The sequence below is a fragment of the Stegodyphus dumicola genome, chromosome 1, assembly GCF_044657685.1.
Source record: "Stegodyphus dumicola isolate Sdum_Otavi_A_Nest chromosome 1, ASM4465768v1".
In the NCBI taxonomy this organism is placed as follows: domain Eukaryota; kingdom Metazoa; phylum Arthropoda; class Arachnida; order Araneae; family Eresidae; genus Stegodyphus; species Stegodyphus dumicola.
The window spans coordinates 23,983,855-24,008,186 of NC_140768.1; the positions used below are offsets into that span (position 1 = coordinate 23,983,855).

The 24,332-nt window shown below is 33.3% G+C and overlaps 1 protein-coding gene across 1 annotated transcript; it reads right to left on the minus strand.

Annotated features, from left to right (window-relative positions):
- Positions 1 to 431: 431 nt before the first annotated feature.
- Positions 432 to 22,484, minus strand: IscU (Iron-sulfur cluster assembly enzyme). Its single transcript, XM_035364927.2, has 5 exons — positions 22,328 to 22,484; positions 15,293 to 15,406; positions 10,900 to 11,010; positions 6,021 to 6,099; positions 432 to 637 (listed from the first exon to the last, which is right to left on the minus strand). Exons 1-5 carry the CDS (start codon positions 22,424 to 22,426, stop codon positions 567 to 569), a joined length of 474 nt encoding a protein of 157 aa, XP_035220818.1. The 5' UTR covers positions 22,427 to 22,484; the 3' UTR covers positions 432 to 566.
- Positions 22,485 to 24,332: the final 1,848 nt, after the last annotated feature.

Consider the following 24,332-nt stretch of genomic DNA (forward strand, 5'->3'; position numbering starts at 1 on the left):
TTAAACTTGTGTTCCAAATTAAGATTTAACTTGAAATTAATGTAGATAATTATTGACAGCATTAGATTTTTGTAGAGTAATTTACGTGAGATGAGATCACTTGGGGTCACGTGATATGAACCGGCGAATCAGGATGTTAAACCATGAAAGCATAGTAAATTCTTAGATTAATGTCTTTTTACAAATTTATTGTCTTTATTTATTGGCTTTTTATAAAATTTTAAGCGATATTAAAATGTTTATGCCTTCTTTTTTTAAAAGAATTCTTAGAACTAACATTTTTTATGTGTATACTGTATGTTGTCGCCAATAAAGTTTGCTTGGCGAGATTTGCGCCGGCGAAACGGAAAAGTACCAATTTAAATTAGAAAAGGTGGGCTATCTGTGTAAGTATCTTGCTGTGTAAAGTATCTAAGATACAGATATAACTATTATGCTTTCCTCACATTTATTGAATCAAGTCTTTAAATTGCAGAACATTTTTAAAGAATTTTAAAGCACTATACAATATTTAAATTTAATTCACTATACAAAATTTACAAATAAAATTTTGATGAGACTGCATTTTATGAATTGTTGTTTGTTTGCTTTAGCTTATAATCCTTCAGAGCTGCTTTAATAGCATCTTCAGCAAGCACTAAAAAGAAAAAAAGATAACCTATCAAAATTTCATATACATTAAAAATAAATATAAATTTAAACATAAATGCAAAGGAAAAAAAATTCTTAAACATTAAAATTATGTAATATGTGAGGGTAAGGTGAAAAGTTTTTTGGCCTGACAATGAAAGACTGCAACTTCTGGTTAAAATATGGCTTTACTTTTCTACATAACCTCCATTGACTTCAATGCACTTGGTCCAGCGTTTCTCCAACATCAGTATTCTTTTCCGAAAGTGAGAGTCTGGAAGGTTGTGAAAATATTCATCTACGACCCTCTCAGCTTCTTCATTGGATGCTTCCCAGAAACAAATTTGTTCAAGTTTGGAAACAGATGGAGGTCTGAGGGTGCCAAATCAGGAAAATAAAGGAGATGGCTGAGCAAATCATATTTCAAATCCCACAGTTTTCCAAACGTTGTCCTTGTGAAAGATGGTTTTTTTTCTTCTTTAAGCCAGGCCTCTTCTCGTGAATTTTGGCATCCAGCTGGTCAAGAATGTTGGAGTAATATTCGCCTGTAATTGTTCTCCCTTTTGCAAGGTAATCAATTAATAGTATCTTTTTCGCATCCCAAAACATACTGGCCATGACCTTTCCAGCAGACACGATTAACTTCGCTCTCTTTGGCGCCAAACCACCAGCTTCCACCCACAGCCTGCACTGTTTCATTTCTGGCATGTAGTGATGGACCCAAGTCTCATCCATCATGACAAATCACCCCACAAAATCGGTAGGATCCCTGTTGAATTGGTCCAAAGATTACTGTGAAAATCATTTGCGCATTTGCTTTCGATCAGCATTCAGCAAATGTGGCACCCATCTTGCACAGAGCTTTTGCATTCCTTATTCTTAATGCAAGATGTTTCGCACCCTTTCTTCCGATATCCTCACAGCTTCAGTTATATCGCACACCTTCACTTGCCTATCTAACATGATATCATGCATTTCTTTGATGGTTTCCAGTGTGGTTGTGTTTTTTGGCCATCCTTCCCGTGGGTCATCTTCGAGGGATGAGAGATCACATTTAAATTCAGCTGCACACTTTTTAACGGTTGACATGGACGAAGCAGGATCCCCGTAAACTTTGGATGAATTTCCTCAGGGCTTAATCCATCCAAAATGAAGAATTTTATGACCGCACGACATTCGAGTTTATCCATTTTAACGAATAACACACAAGATGTCTACTGCGAAAATTTGTGTAAACAAACTACTTGAGAGAACAAGTTGAAACTTGTCATATGAACTAATGACACCTCCACCCAGGCAGGAAACACAAGCTTTTGCTGACTGGAGTGCCACCTCTAGGTCAGGTGGAGAACTTTTCACCTTACCCTCATACATAATAATATTCAGGGATTGTAGTACAATGTACATACAATATATACAGGGACTGAGACATACTGAGAATTTCCCTAATTTTTTAAAAATTTTAACACTTTCAAATTCTGCTGCTCGGTGGGTCACATGAAGTCTAAAAAATTTTGTTGATTGGTATTTCTCTAAATTCTAAAATTTTTCAACAGAAATAAATATATATTAGAATTACTGTCATTCTTTGAGCGAGTTAAATACAAATTTGTTGTCAAGAAAAGTGACACTTGCATATCCATGGTACCCTTATTTTCACTAAATGAATATCAAACATCACTTTTTATCTTCTGCTTGCTGTACTACTGAGATCTCTTCAATGCTCTTGATGAAGAAAAAAACTAAAATGATTCTTTCAAAAGACAAAACAACTGTGACATCACTCCTTTTTGAGAATGGTGAATGTACAGTATACAAATTCTCTGAATTAAAAGTTATTTTTAATGAAAACACAGATGTCACTTGCACTGCAGAATGTGAAACTTCAACAGACAACGTAGAATATTTTTCTTTAGATGTTCATGACTTTTAGCCTTGCATACTAAAATCAACTTAGGTATTATAATTTACATCAAAAGCTACACTGCAAAAACTAAAACAAGTACATAAACTGACAGATATTTGAATTAAAGGTACAGAAAGAAAATTTATGCTTTCCTATCAAGTTTTTACAGCCAACAAATTATATGTTTTATTTAGAATCCACCTTTAAAATTTGAAATAATCATTCTTGGATTGTATGGACCTTAATCTGCCCACTCTAAAAGACTAAGCTCTGAAATAAACTACTCTGGTTGGAAACATTGTGGAAGATTTTATCAAATCAAAATCTATTCGGTATGTACCAAATCCCCCCTTTTATGATGTCTTGTTTGCTGCTCTCACACCCAGATTTGTTGCTTCCCTGAACCAACCTTGTCTTACACATCCACCATATGCTTAGCCTTCGAAGTACTAGGCACAACATTCTCTAACTGAACCTGTTTCCCATATTTTCAATTTTTTGAATTCCATTTTTCCCCCTCCAAAGACTGATTGAAATAAATTTACTTAAATAAAACGCTGTTTTCTTCATTTTTATAAGAAGATTATGCTGTTAAAATTCTTGAAATGATAATGTTGATTAATGTTAAGACTATGTAATCTTAATGATCATGTTAAGAATATACCTTACTTAAATTTGAAAAAATGAAACAAGAGGCAGAGTACAGAAAAATGAGACAACTACTCAGGTGGCATGATGGAAAATATTATCAAATATCTGCATCAAAATCATCTCCTTATGAAACAGATTTTTAATGCACAATGTATGTGCAACTCAGATTTCTTGACAAAACCGAAAATCAAATGTGTTAATGTGTGTGATGAAATGTGCACAACAGTAAAGTCATCATTCCTATTAAAGCTACTGTGAATACAATTAGTACGTATTGGTATATGGTGAGTAATCACAACCTAAGTGACACAGAAACGGTTCATGAAGTAACACTCTGTCCCGATAAGGAATTTTAAAATGTATCCAAAGCTTCCAGTAACTCCAAAAAATGTGAAATTGTAATCTCACTATGTCCTGGGTGGGGTGACAGATGCCCTGGAAACATGGCACGGCAATCAGAATTAATGTAGCATCAGTAATGTAACAATAATATGATCAAAATTCAGGATATATGGAATACAGGTGAATGTACTAAATCTGATTATTTGATTCTAGTAAAGTACATTAAGTTATTTGCTAAGGGAAATTGTTTCAGATGACAGACAGAAACCACAAAAATGTTCTTGCAGCCAGACTGTTTGTTAGGATTTTAAACCCAAAATCAAACTACTAATATTCAGCACTCTTTATCCATTTAGCCACTAGGTGGACCACTGGCATCCAATGATATGAAACCAGGTGCTGTGGCTATGAGGATGAAGAATGGAAGCTTCACTATTTGTTCCCACTGGTCTTTCCTTATTATGCCCCCCACCTTATGATAATTATTATACTGTAAGCAGAAGCAAGATTTGTGCATTGTAACAACATCAAAACAAGTTGAAGTACGTAATGGTAATCACAGGCATTCAGAGGTAATTGCCCTGTGCGTGCAGATATTTAATCTATACTACATACCCAATTTCCAGATCCATGAAGTGTGGATGGCTGTACAATCTCTAACAGTTATATGAATGGGTATCATCGAGATCTTGCAAGTCACTCTGAGTGAACCTCCTAGATTCATTAGTTGCAAATTGTCTCGGCAGTTATCATATCTCAATGAATGTGAGCAACAGTTGCATACTACGATAATTTGCAGTCTCGGCCGAGAATTTTCTGATGTGAAATTCTGAGATGCACTCGTAAAAGTTCCTTCTAACAGCACATGAAAGCAATTTAAATTGATTGATAAAAGCAATTTCAAATTAAAACTGGCATTTCAATCTGCCTTTTTCAGCTGATTTGAGTGTCATTATTCTTGCCTGTAATGCGTGTTTGCCATGAAATGTTAATAATTTGCATATCCCAATAGTGCTTTTTATATAAATTCCAAGTTTATAATGCAATTTCTTCATTGCATACCAGTTTCAAAGGCCATCAGTTTATTATAAGTATATGCAAATTAATTTCTTATCATTAAATACAAAAAAATATATAAATGCTGAAGTGTTAATATAAAGAAACATGAGCAAATAATTAAAATGTTAAAGACCAATGTTCATTTATATTCCAAAGATATGAACAAGTTATTACAGAAACAAAACAAGAATTCAATGATCATCTGGCTCACATTATTTATACCCTAAGCATAATTTTATAAGAATCAATCCTTAATGCTAATGATTTAAACTATGTCAGACATTATTTAACCCCTTCGCGCCGACTGTCACGTATACGTGCCAGCAACGAACGCACTTACCTACCGGCCGACACGCAGGCGTGCCAGAGGATAGTTCCATTCTCTACCGACTGTCACGTATTTGTGCCAGTACTTTGGAACGTTTTTCAAACTATAATTTCTGCCACAAGATGGCACTGTATGTCCATATGGTTTCAGATACATGTAAATTAGACCTTCTACTCGAAATGAGAGAAGCATGACTCACATACACGTGTTTTTGATTATATAAACAAACGGGGAAATAAATGTTTCCGAATGGCGTGATTTATGACGTCTCTTTAAATCGCACTTTATTCGCACATGGTAGTTGTTTACTGTAAGTAGAGAAGTTTTATTTGCTCTAAAGCGTTGGGTATTTTGGTTTGTAGTTCAGTTTTTAGAAAATAATTAGATCTTGTTAGACGTGAATTCTTTGTTTTTACCGTTGCAATGTCGAAGCGTCGAAAATGTTTAACAGAGCATGAAATAGCAGAAATGATGCAAAATATTTCAGATATTGATTCTGATATTCTGATATTGATTCTGAAAGATTAACTGAAAGACATTTTCCAAAACTTTGTTCAGAAGAGACTGATAAGAAAATGAGACGACGATGTTCGTTTGTTCACATTCCCGGAAAAATCCTCCAAAACGGCAAATGAGTTATTACGAGTTCAAGGAATGTAATGTAGGACTGTGTGTAGATCCCTGTTTTAAAATTTTTCATACGAAAAGAGAATTTTAAGTAATATATTTAGTTTTCAGATTATAATGTTAAAAGTCATAAAATGGTGAGTAATTAAAATAAAATGTGTAAAATATGCATTTAAACAAGAAATAAGGTAATTAAAGTATATATATAAAAATATTTATAAAGCATAAGCCATTTAAATACTATAGAGCATTATTAAACAATGCGTTGATACTTCGGAAATTTCATGGATTTAGACTTAGTAGCAAAAAAGCCCCTGGCCCTGGAGAGACGCTCGCGTAAGACACTGCCGGCCTCAGCGATAAGCGCACGTTTTCGCTACCCGGCTCGAAGCAGTTAAGGAATATGAAGTAAGAAAAATTACACATAGAAAATAAACAATTTAATATACTTCAGAGAAAAAGTTAAAAATTGCTTACTTGAACAATGTAGCTTTACTGGAGGTAAGCAAAGTTCTTTAGCTATATCCTTATTTTTTATTTTAAGAGCTTCATCAACCTTAAAAGACAAATGACTATAGTTTAATGTTATATATAAACGAAAACAGAATTAAAATATAATAAAATTGATCTACATGGAGATTAAAGCAAAAATAAGACTACGAGGGTTGAGGCAAAAGTCATGGCAACTATTTTTTTCTTGTAGATATGTGAACAGATCACAAAACATATATGTGTCGTGTGGAAGTTCTGCAGGCATAGTGTGTATGCAGAACAACAGATGGCTCTGTGATAGCTGGCTCTGTGGTAGCAAGGGTTCTGAAATCAGTCAGTTGGTGAGTGTCGTGCGAGATGAAAGTAACCCGTGTTGAGTAGCGCGCTGACATCAAAATAGCCGTTCTCCGAGGGAGAAATGCGATGGAACGTTACAGTGAATTAGTAGAAGGCCTTGAGAATAACGCCCTACCATATCATACAGTAGCACGGTGGGTAGGAAAGTTTCAGCAAGGACGTGTGTCAACCAGTGATGAGTAACGTTCGAGACGACCTGTCAGTGTGTGGACCAACTTGGCACGTGCCGTCATCGAGCACCTCATGGATGAAGACAGACGATGGACGTTAGGAATTAGAGAGGGCAAGTGGCATCGAGAAACGCACTGTCCACAGGATATTGCGTAATGAGCTACAGCTACACAAAATCACTTCTCGGTGTGTACCACATGCACTGACGGGAGTTCAAAGGTGGGTGCCCTATGCAATATACTCCGACCACTTTGCACGCTGGCAACAGGACGGCGATCAATTCTTGTCACGAATAATCGCCATCGATGAATTTTGGGCCAGGGCATACAAACCAGAACTGAAACGTCAGTCCGTGGAGTGGCAACATCCTGGATCACCAAGGCAGCAGAAGGTCTGTCAGAATCCTTCCCCAGTGAAATTGATGGTGATCGTCGCGTATGACATCAGAGGTGTCATTAATTGCCACTTTGTTCCTCATGGCAGAACAGTGACCGCACAGTACTACAGGGACTTCCTGGTGTGACAGGTATGACGTGGCGTTCGGGATAAACATTGAGGCTCAGGTTTGTCATGTCAACTTTATGTGTATTGTGTTATCATTCTTTTGCACGGTGAAGGCCATATTGCCCTGTATACTATCATAATAAATTTGCCACCCTGTCCAACTACACTGGTTGTACTCTACTGGCTCTGGTGCCGGCCTTGTGGAATATAAATGAAATTTGGCTCCCTCATTAAAATGGCCATCATGTAAGTCTTTGGTGATACTGAAAATTGCATATTACAGACTGGGTGATTAAGCTAATCAATATTGGTGACTAAATATAGTGGCTGTTACACTAACTAGCAAAAATTCTTATTCTACCAGAACATAAGTCCAGTGAAAATGAATCTTCAGGCGTTACAAAAACTCTAACATAGAAACTCTAACATTCTTGCATCTTAGCATTTCACATAAAGAAAGAAACATACCTTTCAAACTGTATCTCTTAACTGAGCAAAAGCTGTTAGAACTAATAGCTAAAGAAAATTTTATGTTAAATATGGCAAAATTCAAAGCATCAACTAATCATCGTAATGAAATATAAATTCCTAGAAAGAGCGAAGGCTTTGAATGAAATGGAATTAATTACATAAGGGGATATACCGTAAAAGCTTTTATTTCATTCATTTATTTTACTTTGTTTTTATTACTAGTTATCTTGCATTTTTTTCTTTCAGTATTATTTTTATCTAAGGAATTTTTCAAGCTGCTATAATTGGATAATTCATTTAGTAAAACAAGAATTAGAACCAACTAGTTGATTTAATGTAATTAAAATACATATGCTTTCTATAAAATTTTGACCCATTTGGTTAATAGAATAAAACTATTGAAACAAACTGAATTTTAATAAAGAGCTTGAATTAAATATTTAAGACATTTTGACAAGACTGCCTAAGGGAAAATGTAACACTTTCAACATCACGCTAAGCATTAAATTTAGTCAAAAGGTAGACCAAAAGAATTTTCACACAAGTAATTTATAAATTTTCAAAGTTTAAAAAGATTTAAATTTTTTCATGAAGTTTTATTACTTTAGAATCATAATCTCATAATCATAAAAAAATTCGGTACTATTCGGTTTTGAGAGCCGTAAAAAATTGCCAAACAATTGTTGATGCCAGTGCTGCCAAAAATAATTGTGGCAACCCTAATGCAAGAAAGGAAGTATAATAGTAAATAACTATCCAAGATTGATGTTTTAATTTAGATGAAAATTTAAGTTCATATAATACTTTTTTATTATTATAATTTATATAAAAAAGGCTAAATATAACTGAATAGATGCCTGCATTGCTATTTCGCTACCGAGTTATCGCTAAAGCATGAATTCATCTTGTTGGTTGTTCAAACATAATTTACTATAATGAATGATGCCTTTTCTTTGAAAAAAATCTCGGTAAAGTGCAAAATCGCCCACTTATTTGTTTGCCACTTTTTACAAGGGTAAAAACAATTGGATTTTTGTCAATTTTTTTTTTACTTTTTAAGTGAAAATAGGTCGATGTGTACATAGATAAAGCTAAGGAAGGGTGTGTGCAGTGCCATTTTTGTGCAATTCTGGGATTTTTTTTTTTTTTTAAAGTGAAAACGTTGTGTACATGGATACCAAGTATATGCAATTCTTAAAAACGTGTCAAGCAGTGAGTGATTCTGCACTTTATCCAAAATTGTATTGCAGACTTTTCGTCATGTGCAATTCCCTAATTGTTAAATCCATAGGATATCAAAAAAGGATATAAAAATTAAACTAGTATTTCAATGGCATCTTAATACAAAACTATATAAACTTAGGTAATCTGAAATCAGCGCATACGCTAGATTTGGCGTGCTGTTAAATGGGTGCATTTGCTAGATTTGGCGCTTTTGCGAATACATTTTCACTGCAATTTTTTTAGAGTCCTCAAATCAGAATAGTACCAAAAATTCATTAATGTACAAGTTTATTTTTAATTAATGCAAATAATACTACAAGTTGAGAATGATCCAATATTGAAGCCTGCTAGTGTTTTCTAAAACATGAAATCTGTCACATTTTGGGAATAAGATCTCCATTTCGGAAAAAGTTATATTGATCGATAATTTTACAATAATCTGCATAAAAACGCTTAACTTAAAAAACTTTTTTCTAAATAATAATTTATTTTTATTAAATACAAATGCAAGCATTTTGCCTTTTACTTTGTGTATGGACCCTGAATATGATGTTCAATTTTAATATCAAATATGTCAGTCGATTTTTCTTGTACAGGAGTCACACTTTTTGTTTTTGCTTTTTACAAATACAAAATTTATAAGTATATAGACTAAAGGAACTTGTAAAATATTACATTTCATAATTGTTACAAAACTGATAATTCTATATTTAAGAATGCTAAAACATGAATATTTAAAACATTTTTGTAATTGGAAGTATAAACAACATTTGTGAACTTCTGTGGATACAGTGTATGTCACAAAGTGTGCCCATAAACTAATTGCACAATTTCTTGTAAATAAGGAAAAGATTACTAAACTTCAAAAATTTTTTCACCTGCAAAATAATCACCAAGCTAGTCTCCATAATTTTTTGAACATTTCTCAAGGTCATCAAAACACTGTTTACAGACGTTAGAATACAACAACAAAGAATTAGCCAACGACAAGCGTAATCTTGCCCTCCTTGCCATGATGAATTTCGTGGGCTTGTTCTGATGTTACTGTTAGACAAGTGAGATAAGTCACAACAACAGCACAAATGTTACTCACATGAGTAACACTTGATTTAATATCTGCAGAAACCATAGCCCAAAATCAAAAAGGTCTCTCCTAACTTGCCTTAGACTGTCTTTTAATCAAAAAAGCACCTCCTTGTAAATATACTGATCAATTAATTGATTTTCAGAGACAAATTCACCATGATTAAGTCCTTCATAATGAAAAAAAGCAATCAGCATCACCTTTCTTTGATTTTTACATCCATGCTTCTTTTTGAGAGAAGACAGTCCTTTCACCATGCACTTTGTCTTTTTGTTTCTCGGTCATATTGGAGACACCAGGTCTCCTCTCGATTATTATTGCTATGTCTTACAATAGTTAGCAAATCTTCATGACAAACTTTCCTGTCTTCTTTTTGCTGTTCTGTCAAAAAAAATCACAAACTTTTCTCATTTTCAGATTTTCTATTAAAATTAACCTACTTGCTATCCAAAGTATGCCTGAAAGTTGCTGAGTTGTTACATGTTTACCAGCTTTTAATACAGAATGAATTTTGTCCATTTTCCTCAGTTTTTGAAACTTTATCATTTTGTTCACCTTCACTCACATTTAAAGCAGTTGTACCACTTATACATTTTCTTCTTGATACATAATGATGCATCACCATATATTATTCAAATCATCTCTGAACTTTTAGTAGCAGATTTACTTAATTAGTAACAAAATTCATAATTACAACATTGTTCAATCTTGAAGCAATTTTTTTTACAATGTCTTTCTTCTCAGTAAATAAAACGACTCCTGCATTTGTTATGTAAATGATAAAATAACCCATTTAAACTGGCTTCAACGAGAGTTGAGATATCATACATTCTAAACATACATTTATTCTTCGATTTTTTTTTTTTTTTACTTTATCATTTCGTATTTTAATTTGTCTGGTTACTTTAAGGGTGCACCTGGTATATATACTTTTTTTCTTCAGCAAACCAATTTTATAAAAAATAGTTTAATATATTCATAATACTCACAATAAATAAATAAATAAAAATAAAAAGAAGAGAGTAAAAAAGAATTTAAATATTTAATACTTACAGATTTCCCTTTCACCCATTCAGTAGCAAGAGAACTGGATGCTATAGCAGAGCCACAGCCAAAAGTCTTAAACTTTGCATCAGTTATTTTCCCATTATCATCAACTTTAATCTGCAGTTTAAAAAAATACGCACGTTTAAAAGGTTTGTCGTAATGAGAAGTCAACTGCTTTCTTACAAACATTTCAAATAACACCACAATGAGAGAAAATTTACTCTAATTTACTATAAATTTAATTTAAAAATAAAATAAAAAAATGAGACTTCTGTTATTGGGACAGGAATGTATGTATGCATGTGTGTACACATACATTTGTAAAACTAGACATTTAAATAAACTGTATCTGTGTAACAATAGAATGGAGGTAAAAGTAGTAGCATGACTAAATCTTTTGGAATGGCGAATTCGAATACTGAACTCTTTTTCCACTCTGTCTGCAGCTTTCTCAGCTCTATGTTCCAATCTGATGTATATCTGTGTTTTGCAATTTATTTATAATACTATATAAATTAAATCGGTACTATTCCGTTTTGAGGACCATAAAAAATTGCAGCGAAAATGTATGCGCAAAAGTGCCAAATCTAGCAAACGCGCCCATTTATCAGCGCGCCAAATCTAGCGTACGCGCTAATTTCAGGATTGCATAAGTTTATGTAGTTCTATATTTCTTAAAACGCCATTGAAATACTAGTTTAATTTTTAAATCCTTTTTCAATATCCTATGGATTTAACAATTTGGGAATTGCCCATGACGAAAAGTCGGCAATAGAATTTTGGGTAAAGTGCAGAATCACCCACTGCTCGACGCGTTTTTAAGAATTGCACATACTCGGCATCCATGTGCACATCGACCTATTTTCACTTTAAAAAAAATCCCGGAATTGCACAAAAATGGCACTGCGCACACCCTTGGCTTTATTTATGTACACACACCTATTTTCACTTAAAAAGTAAAAGAAAAATGACAAAAATCCAATTGTTTTTACCCTTGTAAAAAGCGACAAACAAATAAGTGAGCGATTTTGCACTTTACCGAGAATATTTTCAAAGAAAATGCATCATTCATTATAGAAAATTACGTTTGAACAACCAACGAGATGGAACTTATGTTTTAGCGATAAGTTGGTAGCAAAATAGCGATGCAGGCATCCATTCAGTTATGTTTAGCAATTTTTATATAAATTATAATAATGATCTGAAATAGTTATTTACTCTTATGCTTCCATTCAGTCATGTTTAGCCTTTTTCATATAAATTATAATAATAAAAAAGTATTATATGAAATTAACCTTTCATCTAGATTAAAATATCAATCTTACATAGTTATTTACTATTAAACTTCCTTTCTTGCGTTAGGGTTGCCGCAATTATTTTTGGGAGCATTGGCATCAACTATAGTTTGGCGATTTTTTATGGCCCTCGAAACCGAATAGTACCATTAAATCTAACAAATTATTTGTATTTATTTAATTTTCCTGGTAAGAATTTATTTCCAGAACTAAGATAACAGGAACTGCCTATATATGAAAGAACACTACCTATATATATATATAATACTAGCACAGAATAGGAAAGTCAAAAAATTTTGCAAATGCTTTAAATTAAAGCACATTTGATACTGCAGTTCCAAATTAAAGAAGTTACACAAGTATAAACTAGAATACAAGATTATTGCAGTAAAAGTTAATGTGAAAAAAACCCCACTGTAATAATTACAAGAATATATACTTGAAAAACTAAACTGGATTAAGTAAAGCCAAAAAGTTTTTTTACGATCTATAATTTTTTTTAAACAACACAGGCAAACAAAAATTTTAATAAAAGCTAAGAATTATATACCAAAAAATTGCAAAAAGTGGTTAATCAGTCCAATTCGAGGTTTCCCACAGACTTATCAAGAGAAAAGCGTAAAACTCCAGCTAATTTCCTTGGCGCATTTCGTCAAACGTAAGCAATTGAGACAGACAGCTGAATTCATTAATAAATTTATCAAATTAATTTATCTAAAGATAATTAAATCTCCATGGCTTTGCTTCTTTTCTCGATGCACTTGCAAAGAAATTAAAATTGTACATAAAGTACAAAAAGAACACAAGAAATAAATATTTTAGTTAAAAGCTAATTCAAAACTTGCAACTGATACTCAAAAACCTATACATGGTAGCCTTGGTTATATATATACATTTGTCCGAGTGATAAAAACTTGGAGAGACTGCTGCATAATTAGAAAGATGACACTTGAAGGAGAAACTGATAGCCCAATGTAGCCAACTAAACATAATCTACTGCTGGACACAGATCATGGTCATAACACGCAGACCACGATTTTATATACAGTATCACATTTTTAATAATGGTATAGTTAGCAGTATGACAAAGCACAAGCAAAAAAATATATCATCCAAGCAGCAACAGAGCTGCAAGGTAACTGCACATTTATCTAATCTGGCAATTTGTTAAGAGAAAGGTTTTGGTTTAGGTTAGAAAAGTTTCAGTTTCCAAGAGTTATGTCACCAGCGCTGCACAGGCCATGTAAGATGGAATGATCTAGAAATTATGCAATCCAGAGAAGTTATTACGATTTTTAGAAAAGAGAGGGAGAATTAAAGGGTTACTGTTAGTTTAAATTATAATTTTGATTTACATAATCTCATCTTACATACATAAATATATATGCTTTCTAAAACTAGCATCCTACATGCCCCGCCTACACTCCCTCTCTCTTTCTCTTCCCCTCCATTCTACATACCAATTCGAATTACAAATTCCATTCCAAGTACGATAAAAGTAACAGACATATTGTCCAAGTTTCACAGCTAGCAAAAACATAAATTAAATGAATTTAATGTCTGCAAATGCATTTCTTCCAATGATACTATGCATTCACACTGCACTACTAGTGGAAACAGAGCTTTATATATTTCTTCCAAACTTATTAAAAATAGCACTCATATTCCTACGAACTGATGCAGTAATTCTATTTACTTGAACCATAGATATATAAGAGGAGAAAAAATTGGCATACGATTTAAAATCTTAGACAGAATTATTTATGAATGTATCAAGGATTATCTCAATGTAAATATTTCCAATCAGCATGGTTTCCAGAAAGGGCTTTCCACCACTACTCAGCTTGTGAGAATCACAGAATTTATCGGTAATGCCTTGTACAAAAAAATGAGTACCGCCATCTTGATGCTAGATGTGGCCAAAGCTTTTGATCATGTCTGGCACACAAGACCCTACAAACTCATCCAGATGGACTTCCCAAGAGAAATTATTCTTATGTTACGGTCATTCCTACAAAATCGTACATTCTCAGTTCATCAAGGGAATGACATCTCTGGTTCAAGAAACATCCTCAGTGGCATCCCGCAAGGAAGTGTTATTGGGCCAATTTTGTATATTCTATGCATAAATGATTTTCCTGATTTCAGAAACAGTAATACCTTGCTCGCCTGTTATGCAGACGACATGGCGATTCTTATCAAGTTGAGACGCCTATATCATGCAATGGGCAAACTACAAGAGAAGATTCCTATTATTGAGGACTGGTATGCGAAATGGAAAACATACATCCAGCAAGAAAAATCACAAGTTCTACTGATACGCAAGTACAGTATGCAGGATAAAATCACCAACAACATCACTCTCTTTGGACATAATGTTTCCAAAGTCAACCAGGCTGTTTACCTAGGAGTTACGTTAAACCTGGTCAAAGCACATCAGATGAGCTTAGCAAGGCCTGAGGAGTTGCCATGAGACAATATCAAGTCCTCAAAGATAATTTCCAATGCTAAATCGCAAAGGACATATTTACCCTTCTGTTATTTGGCGTATACTTACATATGCCTCCCAACATGACAATCCAAGAAAAAAAAAAAAAAAAAAAAAAAAAACAGAAAAAAGGAGATCTAGTCTCTGCAGATAATACAGAATAAGATTCTCAGGATTATCAATGCAGCCCATACTAAGTACGAAATAAAAATCTTCACAATGACCTCAAAGTAGAGCTCATCTCCGAGTTTCTGCACAGACTAAAAATTTTATGACAAGGCCATCAGAAATACGTCAGCCTGCCTTTCGGACATTTTTGCCTATGAAATATTCGACGAGGACAGGAATATCGACCCTATGTGGCATTTCTTCAGGAAAGTCAGAACATGCAGCTTCTACCTATACTTCCTTATCCTACTTCTACTAATTTTTGTTGAAAAAATTTTTGACCACTTACCGAAATACATTTTTCAAGAAGCAAGAAACACATTTTTTACTTGAACTAAAACAATAAGATCTTCTGATGAATGAAAATCATGTACTTATATCCCTTATATCTACTCATCAAAAAAGTTGTTTGTGGCTAAAATTGAAACTGAAAGAGAAGTAGTTATACCTGCAACTTCATAACATCTCCACATGCAGGTGCACCAACAAGTCCAGTTCCAACATGTTTATCATTTTTATCCAGTGATCCAACATTACGTGGGTTCTCATAATGATCTATGACCTGAAATAAATGGATTTTAAAAAATTCATCTACATCAATTTTGCATAAAATTAAACATTAATACTATATTAATCATTAAATCACTTTTTCAAATACTAATAATTATCATTCAAAAATATAATTTAATAGTTTAACACCAATAAATAATAATATATAACATATTATTAGGCTTATAAAAATACAGAGCCTAATTTGGAGAAAGCTATTCTTTATAATCTAATGTCTACCTTCTTTTAAAACATGACTGCATAAATTAATGAACTTTTAATTTTTCGCAACGCGTGCTAAGTATGCAGGAGATTTTGAAGGTTCGTTTCAGTAAGCGAGCACTTCTAAACATTCGTTATCTATCAGATCCAAAAATAAATAAAAAATTTCAGAAAATGCCTCTAATCGGGAACATAGTATACTGGCAGTAAATGCCACTGGCAAAGCCAGAGTGAAAAAAATATATTTGAGCGTAAATTCAAACTGAAATCAAAACTGCTTTGCTTAGATCAGATGACATGCCAAAGGAGTGAGGGCCTCGGAAACTTCATGAAAGTACATTTGAAAAAAGAAAATGTGTATCTCCTCATGTACTACGGTTGAGAATGTTTGGAAGAATGAAACATGAAAACAGCAATTCCCCCCCCCTGTAGAAATTATAATCCTTAATCCCCAATTCTGCTTTTTAAACTCTAAGGACTGTCAAAAACTTTGCCTAAATTATAAAGCCTTAATACCATTTTAAGCATAGATTCATTCATACATTATAAAAAAAATGGTTATATCTTCATATTTTAGAATTTTTAGTCACAGTTTTTGCTTTTAACTTTTAAGGCACAACAACATTTCTGATTCAGAAAGGTTCTGAAAATTTCAACAAAGGACAACACAAATCAGACCTATGAAATGCAAAATTTTTTTACAGTTGTAGATCTATAAACAGACATTCCCCTCCCATATTTTTTTTTTAATGGACCAAATCTCCAGTCCCTTGAAAGCATACATCAACGCACACTCTTTTGCAAAAAAATCGAAGCACCATGAAGGAAGTGATTCTTTTTGATGAAATTGAATATGTATATAGCTCATACACAGATAATAAAATTATTAAAAAATCAACATCATAGCACTTGTTCATGGCTCACAATTACCCACTAAGTGTTAAACTTAGTAGTTGGTCAAACCGACCCTGGTGGCAATGCATGCTTGAATTCATCGAGGCAAGGACTAATATACATATTTATGTTATATATTACTGCCCATTTTCAGGCAATGACAAGTTTTAGAGATAATATAATATAATATAATATATATAACTGTTACTATAAGCTTTCAATTATCTTCACTTTTAGTCCAATACTTTATATAACAGTACTTTATATAACACCAGAAAAAGTAGCCATGTGAGATAATATAGTTACAAAATAACATATACTTAAAGGAGGAATATAAAACATAACTATTTTGTCTTTCTCACTCAATCCTGATTAAAAATTTTTAGGGAAAAAGCTTTTTTTTTTTTTTTTGCTACTTTTGCAGCCAACTTTTCTAATTTCCGTTTGCAAGTTAGTCTCAATTTCTTTTCAGCAGCTTTTATACAATCCATTGATACTTTTTTTACTTTCTTCTTTATTTTCTACAATGTTTAATTGCTTTTTTTTTAGATTCTCGCTCTTCCTTTTTTATCTCTATCTCTTCTCATAAGTTTTGTGTACTGGAGAATGCAAGTGGTTATCCGTATGTCCGACAGATGGCGCCAGCACGAATTGCTGAAATTATTGAAGTCAACTCTCGTTTGACAGTTGCTTGCTCTTCTTTGATTCGATATTCGTACGCATTTGTTCTGCCTTTCCACATAAGCCCTACCTACTTTGCCTTGACGTGAAACAACGTATTTAGCGATCTCTGGCATGATGTAAAGTTTTTTGACAAAGAAAAAGGGAAGAGAGAGAGAGAGAGCGTGTTCTTCGTTTACCCCCCCCTCCCACATTTGGCAGTCGCAATTTCTCAATGGTTCTGCATCGATCTCAGAAACAGCCCGGGTGACGTTTAAAAAAGCGGAATTCCGCGAAAACGCGGAAAACTTTCATGCCTGCACCCAGCATCACGCAACCTTACAATGCGACCACGTTCGAAGTCGTTTAGTTGTCTGTAAGGTCTTCCATATCGTTGTAATGACAACAAAAAAAAAAGATAAATGTTCTGCCTCTGTTACTGCCTCTGTTACTTTGCGAATTGTGCACTAGAAATGAGCACTATGATCGCAATTCCTGTTCGTTTGCCCTGAGACTGATCACTTGCATGTTCGATCAAGATGTTTTTGCATTCCAAATTTTGTCATGATCACAAAAATTCTTCTTGATGCTTCGATTTTTTTTTTTTTTTTTTTTTGCAAAAGAGTGTATTTCACCTACCAATGATGGATACTTTTATAACTTAGATAAAAAAAGCTGATCTAAATTTTTCTAAGATAATTTTCAATCAGACAAAAGATGAAAAAGAACATATGAATAAAAGAAATGTCTACGATACATTTATTCCAAAGAAAAAGTATAGAATTTAAGATATAGGTCAGAATTCTAAGAAATTTGAAGACAACAGTGGGCTTCAAATTGACAGTAGTAACAAAAAAAAAAAAAAAAATTCTTACAAAATTGTTAGACTCTAAAACTACAACATTAGTTTACTACAGCCTCTAATGACTAGCATTCCTGTTACAGAACGAATGTTTGTTCTAAAAGAGGTAACTAGAGCATATTTAAACCAAAGATAAAGTATGGAATCTGAGAGGATAAAGAAAAGAGTTTTAAGAAAAGCATAAAGGGGTTGCAAAATGACAGTGACATGAACAATAGGGTGGAGTGAAAAAGGAAAAAAAAAAAAAAATTGTCAAATTTTATTATGTCCTGAACCAACAAATGGTTCTGTTTGATGAAAAAAACACAGTAAAAAATTGCAGCTCAATCGCTCGCCATCTTCTGGTTCTACATGACGTAAATATAAAAAGCAATGTTAATGTTAATAAAAACAAACTATTTTTAATGCTTTTTTTTTATTTTTGTTTCCTGACCCAACATATGGTTTTAATTTTTAAAAAAATGCCAGTAAAAAGTTTCAGCTTAATCACTCATCATCTTTTGGTTCCACATAAGAGAACCGAAGAATTCATCTTTGTGTCGGAACTTTGTTACGTTCGTTTCAGGACTTGATTCATCTGCATATGGACCACCCTTGGCTTCTGCATTACATGTTGCCAATGACACTTCTGTCGCCAGTCTCAGTACTTGAGAATGTGAGCTTTCCTATTTCAAACTGAGAACTGCCTCTAATCAATATTAAGTCTTCATTGCTGAGGTTCAAAGTAGCTGGTGGTTCTGAAGGATTGTCTCATTGAATCATGTCAAAATACTTCTTTGCTTTGAAATTCAATTTGGGAAGCACAAATTGTTGTATTTTCATCTTCCAGTCAGCTTCTCTTGCTTTGAGTACTCTTCTCAGGCCATGTTCACGAATATGTGCTTGTTCATCTTCCAGCATCGCCAACAGGATGTTTTCAGAGTGAGCAAAATAACAATTCCTCCGAATAATTTTGTGAATGACTGCCTTAAAATTTTCTCGTAAGAACAAACTTTTCTTCTGTTGTTCTCAGGATTTTCTTTATTTCAAAACAGGATGGCACATGAACATTTATAGCATACTCGGCTAGTAGCTTCAAGTCATTTGTTGGTTCAGAGGTTGATAGATAAAGACAAATTCTGTTGACTGTAGTGAGCCATCTTCCCAGGACTCCTGTTTGCATGAACCATGAAGATACTGCCTTAGAAATATCAAGGAGGTATTTTTAGTCAGTACTGAGATATTTTTGTCAATTTCGGATAGATCAATTGGAATAGGAACATAACCTGTCACAGAAAGGATTTTACATGTTTTCATGGATTTTCCTACTGTTCCAGAAAACTGTTGTGGTCCAGATTTATTTACATCAATCTTTTGGAAAAGATGACGAAAAGGCAGTTCATTGGTGTGAAACAAGCATACAAATCAATGCAGTTTATGATCCACAATGATCTCAAAAAATACACTTCTAGTTGATGCCATATTAGTCCAAGAAACACAATGACTGGTAAAACAGGATTGGCAAAACACACTGAGCAACCAACTAATTAACAATACAAAGTCGTTCAAAGATGAAGGAGGCCATGTGATTGCTTACCTTGATATGGAGCCAATAGACAGATTAGAACTCCTTCTGGCACATGGTAGCATATTTTGGCATTAAATTCGATATTTTGGCACGAGAAGCAACTTCTCGTGCTAATAATGGAATATTTAACAAAGCAATTCATGAAAAAAGCATAAAACTGTTTAAAATGTTATTGTGGTATTGCTTGATATATTGAAGTGTGAAACCTCAAGGTATCAATATTTGGGGCTGGAATTTGAACACAATTAGTTCCAGCCAATTTGGAACCATAAAATGACTCAGACAAGAAAAAAGTTTTTTAATTTTTTTTTTTTTTTTTTTCTACCCTAATGAGCAATGCAAATGTAAATTCCTGAGAGCATTCCCAAGCATAAATTCTCATTATTTCCTCCAGATTCTATCATGGCAAATCGATTCTTAGAAAGGAAAACTGAACTACAGTACAAACTGGACATCCAATATCGAGGATAATGTAATATCTAAATAACCAGGCCAGGGGGGATGATTAAGAAAGAAGATTAATGATGTCATGGCCATTGATAATGTATAACTTATTGTAGTTCTCATGTGTATCTACAACCACACTTTCATTTGGGGGGGTTAGCATTTTCCTATCTGACTTGAACAATAAGTGACATTCCAAAATATTAGTTTGGAGTGGGAAATTACTTGTACTAGTTTCCTTTTGTTGGCATATCTATACCTATTAATATGCCTTGTGTGCATATTAATAGGTATGGAAGAAAGAATTGGATTTTGACGAACCTAAATTCAGTTACCAAACTGCACTCTTTTCATAATTCTCTTATTTGAAGCAGCTATTGTACAGTAAACAGTACACAACATAACCAATATCATTTGAGGCTACTCAAATCTCCCGATAAATAATTGCCAATTGCAATAAGACATTTCACACCAATTTCAAACTTAGAATGACCAATACTTTAAAACTGGCAGATTAATTTTGCAGATGAATGGTAATAGTGCTTTACAGTGACATTCCAATACTTTTTTAACTATATCATGGCATTTTAGCGAAATTTCATTACTTCTGGTTATTATTACACAGCTGTCACCCTTAAAATATGTATACCGACATATATACCTTTTTAATCACTTATATTGGGCTCTAGCGTAGAATTGGGTACTCCTTCGATTAGGAACTTTTTTTTTAGTCCAAAGGGATTTCAGTCTCGAAGGACTATTGCTTTCGTTTTGGCATTTTGCATCGGACTCATAAACGTCGGTTCACTTTTCAAACTGTTGCCACAAAATGTTAGATTCCTGCATTATATTTGAAGAAATTAAATAATGAAAAATCTGCATAAATGATTGTCTATTTCTCGCATTGTGATAAAACAATGGTACATAGAGCCATCGAATTTTGAATGACGAAATCCTACTGCGAATATGGGCATCTGAAATCCCAAATTTCGAATTTGTTTTATTATAGATTTTATATTTTGTAAAACTTTAACGAATTTTTGATTTACAAACTCAATGCTTTAAAAGCGAGAAATGGCAACGTTATATAGAAAAAAAATACTTTTATCTCCAGCTCGCGAGACTGTGTATATCGGAAATTCTAAAGATATGCTTAATTTAACGTTATTTTGCGATATTGCTCTTGAACTGAATTTTATGGTTTAAGTGCAAAGAACATGATATTTAATAAATAAAGGTAACACTCAAAACGTTAAAAAAACGCCCCTTTGGACGTAATTTAAAATCTGAACAATTTCAGATTTTAATTTTTTTTTTTTTTTTTTTTTTTTAATTTTGGCCATGAAAACCTCATTTTTGGTTACCATGATAGTTTTAATTTTGTTTCAGCTTCCTGAATTTTTTTTAATGAAAATTGATGATGTGTACACGGATAAATTTAATGCAGTGCGCAATGCGTAGTTTGTGCGATTCTGGGATGTTTTTTTAGTGAAAACAGATCGATGTGTACATGGATACAGAGTTTGTGCAATTCTTTGACTTCTTATTTTGGTTTTGTGTAGCGGCCATCTTGAAATTGTACCTTCCTGGCGCTGATCTTTGCATCAAAAATGAATCGCCAAAAAATAAGGGGCACCCAATTGTAAACGTTTACCCTTATATTGTTTCATTCTAGCTAGAACAGTTTTAATAATTAATTAAAAATAAATTCGGGTAAAATCCTAGTATACGGTACGGCTTTTCTAGCCACAACATTAAACAATAAATATAAGCCTCGAAGTGAGCGTTGACTAAGAGGGAGATTCAATAGTATTCGAGTAAAAACTGAAAGTTTTATTGGGATACTACGCAGTCTTTAAAATGACGGGAAGAGGTAATGGAAAGCTTCAAGTGCTTATGTGCAATTCATGTTTATATACCTGTGGCTATACATAAAAGAAAGCTTGGAAAACTGTGCTTCGAAAAAAAGAAAGTGTTTCCAAAACTGTTAATGCACAGTAAGCAAACAATTCAATCATATATAATTATCATTTAAGATCTATCATTCACATGTACATACTTCATCAATTACATAATTCCAATAAAAAGTATTTGATATTCGTTGCAAAATTTATAGGCAGAAATACGATTAAGCGAACATTAACTGGATGTAAATAAATAAATAAAAACTATTAGTATATAAGACATAAAACACCAAAGTTCTGCGTTAATTTGGTTGTGCAATAGCTATGGTAGAGAAACATAAATTGCAAAATCAAGACACCAAATAAATTCAATTCTTTTACCTTTTCGTGGTAGTCAGCTTTATTTGTTCGAAATGTAGAAGATACATTAAGCCTGGAAGCAGGACTAGAACTTCGACACAGAGACCGCATGAAAGCCATTTCGATTGTTTTTATTTCTGAAACGAAGATTGTTGCCAAATTACATACACTTAATGTGAAGTATCGGGACCAAGGAGGTTAGAATACATGGAGATGGCGTCTCTGCTGTCGCAATACGAGGATAGTGAAGCCGGGGGAAGCAAATAAGCCACGCCTCGTGAGGGCAAGAAAACGCTTCCCTTACTATGTCAAGTGAGGTTAAACGTCAGCTTGTTTGAAGTTTTGAGTGTGTTTTCTGATTTCTTATGTGAAGACGTGAGAGGGTTATAATGGTTACATTGAAATAATGTCTACATTTCGGATTTCATTTCCATATAAAAGAATGTTTTTTTAACATGCATAAATAAGTAGAATAATTGAAATGTGCGTTTGAAAAGCCGTCAGAAAAGAGTTTGAGTATTTTCTCGGTGTGACGTGCGCGAAGAAACATCTATAATTCTCAGATTTTTCTTCAATTAATGGTTTGAGTATTATACTCGTAATTAACTGAGTTGTAAAAGCAGAACGGTAAGTAAACAAGGGAAGGGGGAGTGGTCAGCTCATCGTGGAAAAGAAAACGCGTTATTTTAAAGGTGTGATCATATTATATTACAAGTCATATTTTATGTATTTAATTTTATTTTCTGTTCAAGTAAATATTTAATAACAGGATTTAATTTGGGGTGAAATTTGTGGGAGTTTTAAAAATAACAATGCAGAATTTAAATATTATTTTTTTATCATTGTTCATGCAATTTAATATTTTTTAAAACGTAAATAGTATTTCTAACATGGAAAATTGAGAATTATACCTGTATATATTTAGAATAACTAAAATATAATCAATTAATGGTTTGAGTATTTATTTATTTATTTTCACAATACCTTTATTGCTAGCATTCATTAATGACAGCATGTAATTACATAATGCATTTCTCATTTAACTCATTTTAATGGAATCAGTCCCTTTGTACATATATTTTCCCTCTGCACATCCTGATAATCATTAGAATTGATACAATTATCAGCACTTGCAGCCGTTTCCTTGGATATGTTTTAAACATGCACAGCAAATTTTTATCTAACTTTGAGCAAAGTATAATTAAATAAATGATAGTATATATGTTAAAAGAATATTTACCTGTGAAATGTAATACCGGATCCTGCTATTCTTCTATTTGTACAGCCGAAAGCGACGCAGGAATAAAAATTGCTTCTCGGAACAATATTGCAGCCGTCTACAAGATGATAGAAAATGTAGAAATAAAATGAAATGGCGGGAAAAAGTGAAGGAAAAAGCGCGCGAAGAATCCACGGTCTTTAATTTACGAAATTGGGTGTGGCTAGGTTCTGCCTCATTGGCTGAAGAGCTCGTCAATCTTTCTAAAGCCACGACTACTAAGGGCATGCTTTCCCCCACTTTTTGGCTTCACTTGGACTGCGGGCAGGGCATCTCCATGTATTCTAACCTCCTTGATCGGGACTAAAATTCCCCATGCTCAAAATCTCTTTTCCCCTACAGACTAGAGCTGGAGCAAACCGCATGTATTCATTACTGAGTAACAGGTACATCGGTTGACTCGAAGTACCGATTCGGTACTCACAAATTCATTTCGTTACTCGCATCTGTCGTACGATGCGGTTTGTTCGAGTACGAATGATGCGATTGCTATACGAATACGAATGATGCGGTTTCTATGCGAATACGAATGATACGGTTGCGTCATAATGCGCTCATATTTTTCATACATAACTTTGAATTTTTTTGGGCATCGGGCAAACTCTTGTTTACATTATGTGTTTTAGTTGAAATACTATTTAGTTGTTGATATTTAAGAAAATGAGCAATTTTGATAGCGTGAAGCGTTATTTTGTATTTGCTTTTTACTATTGCTATTTATGTTTGTAATTTGAAAATTTAGATGAT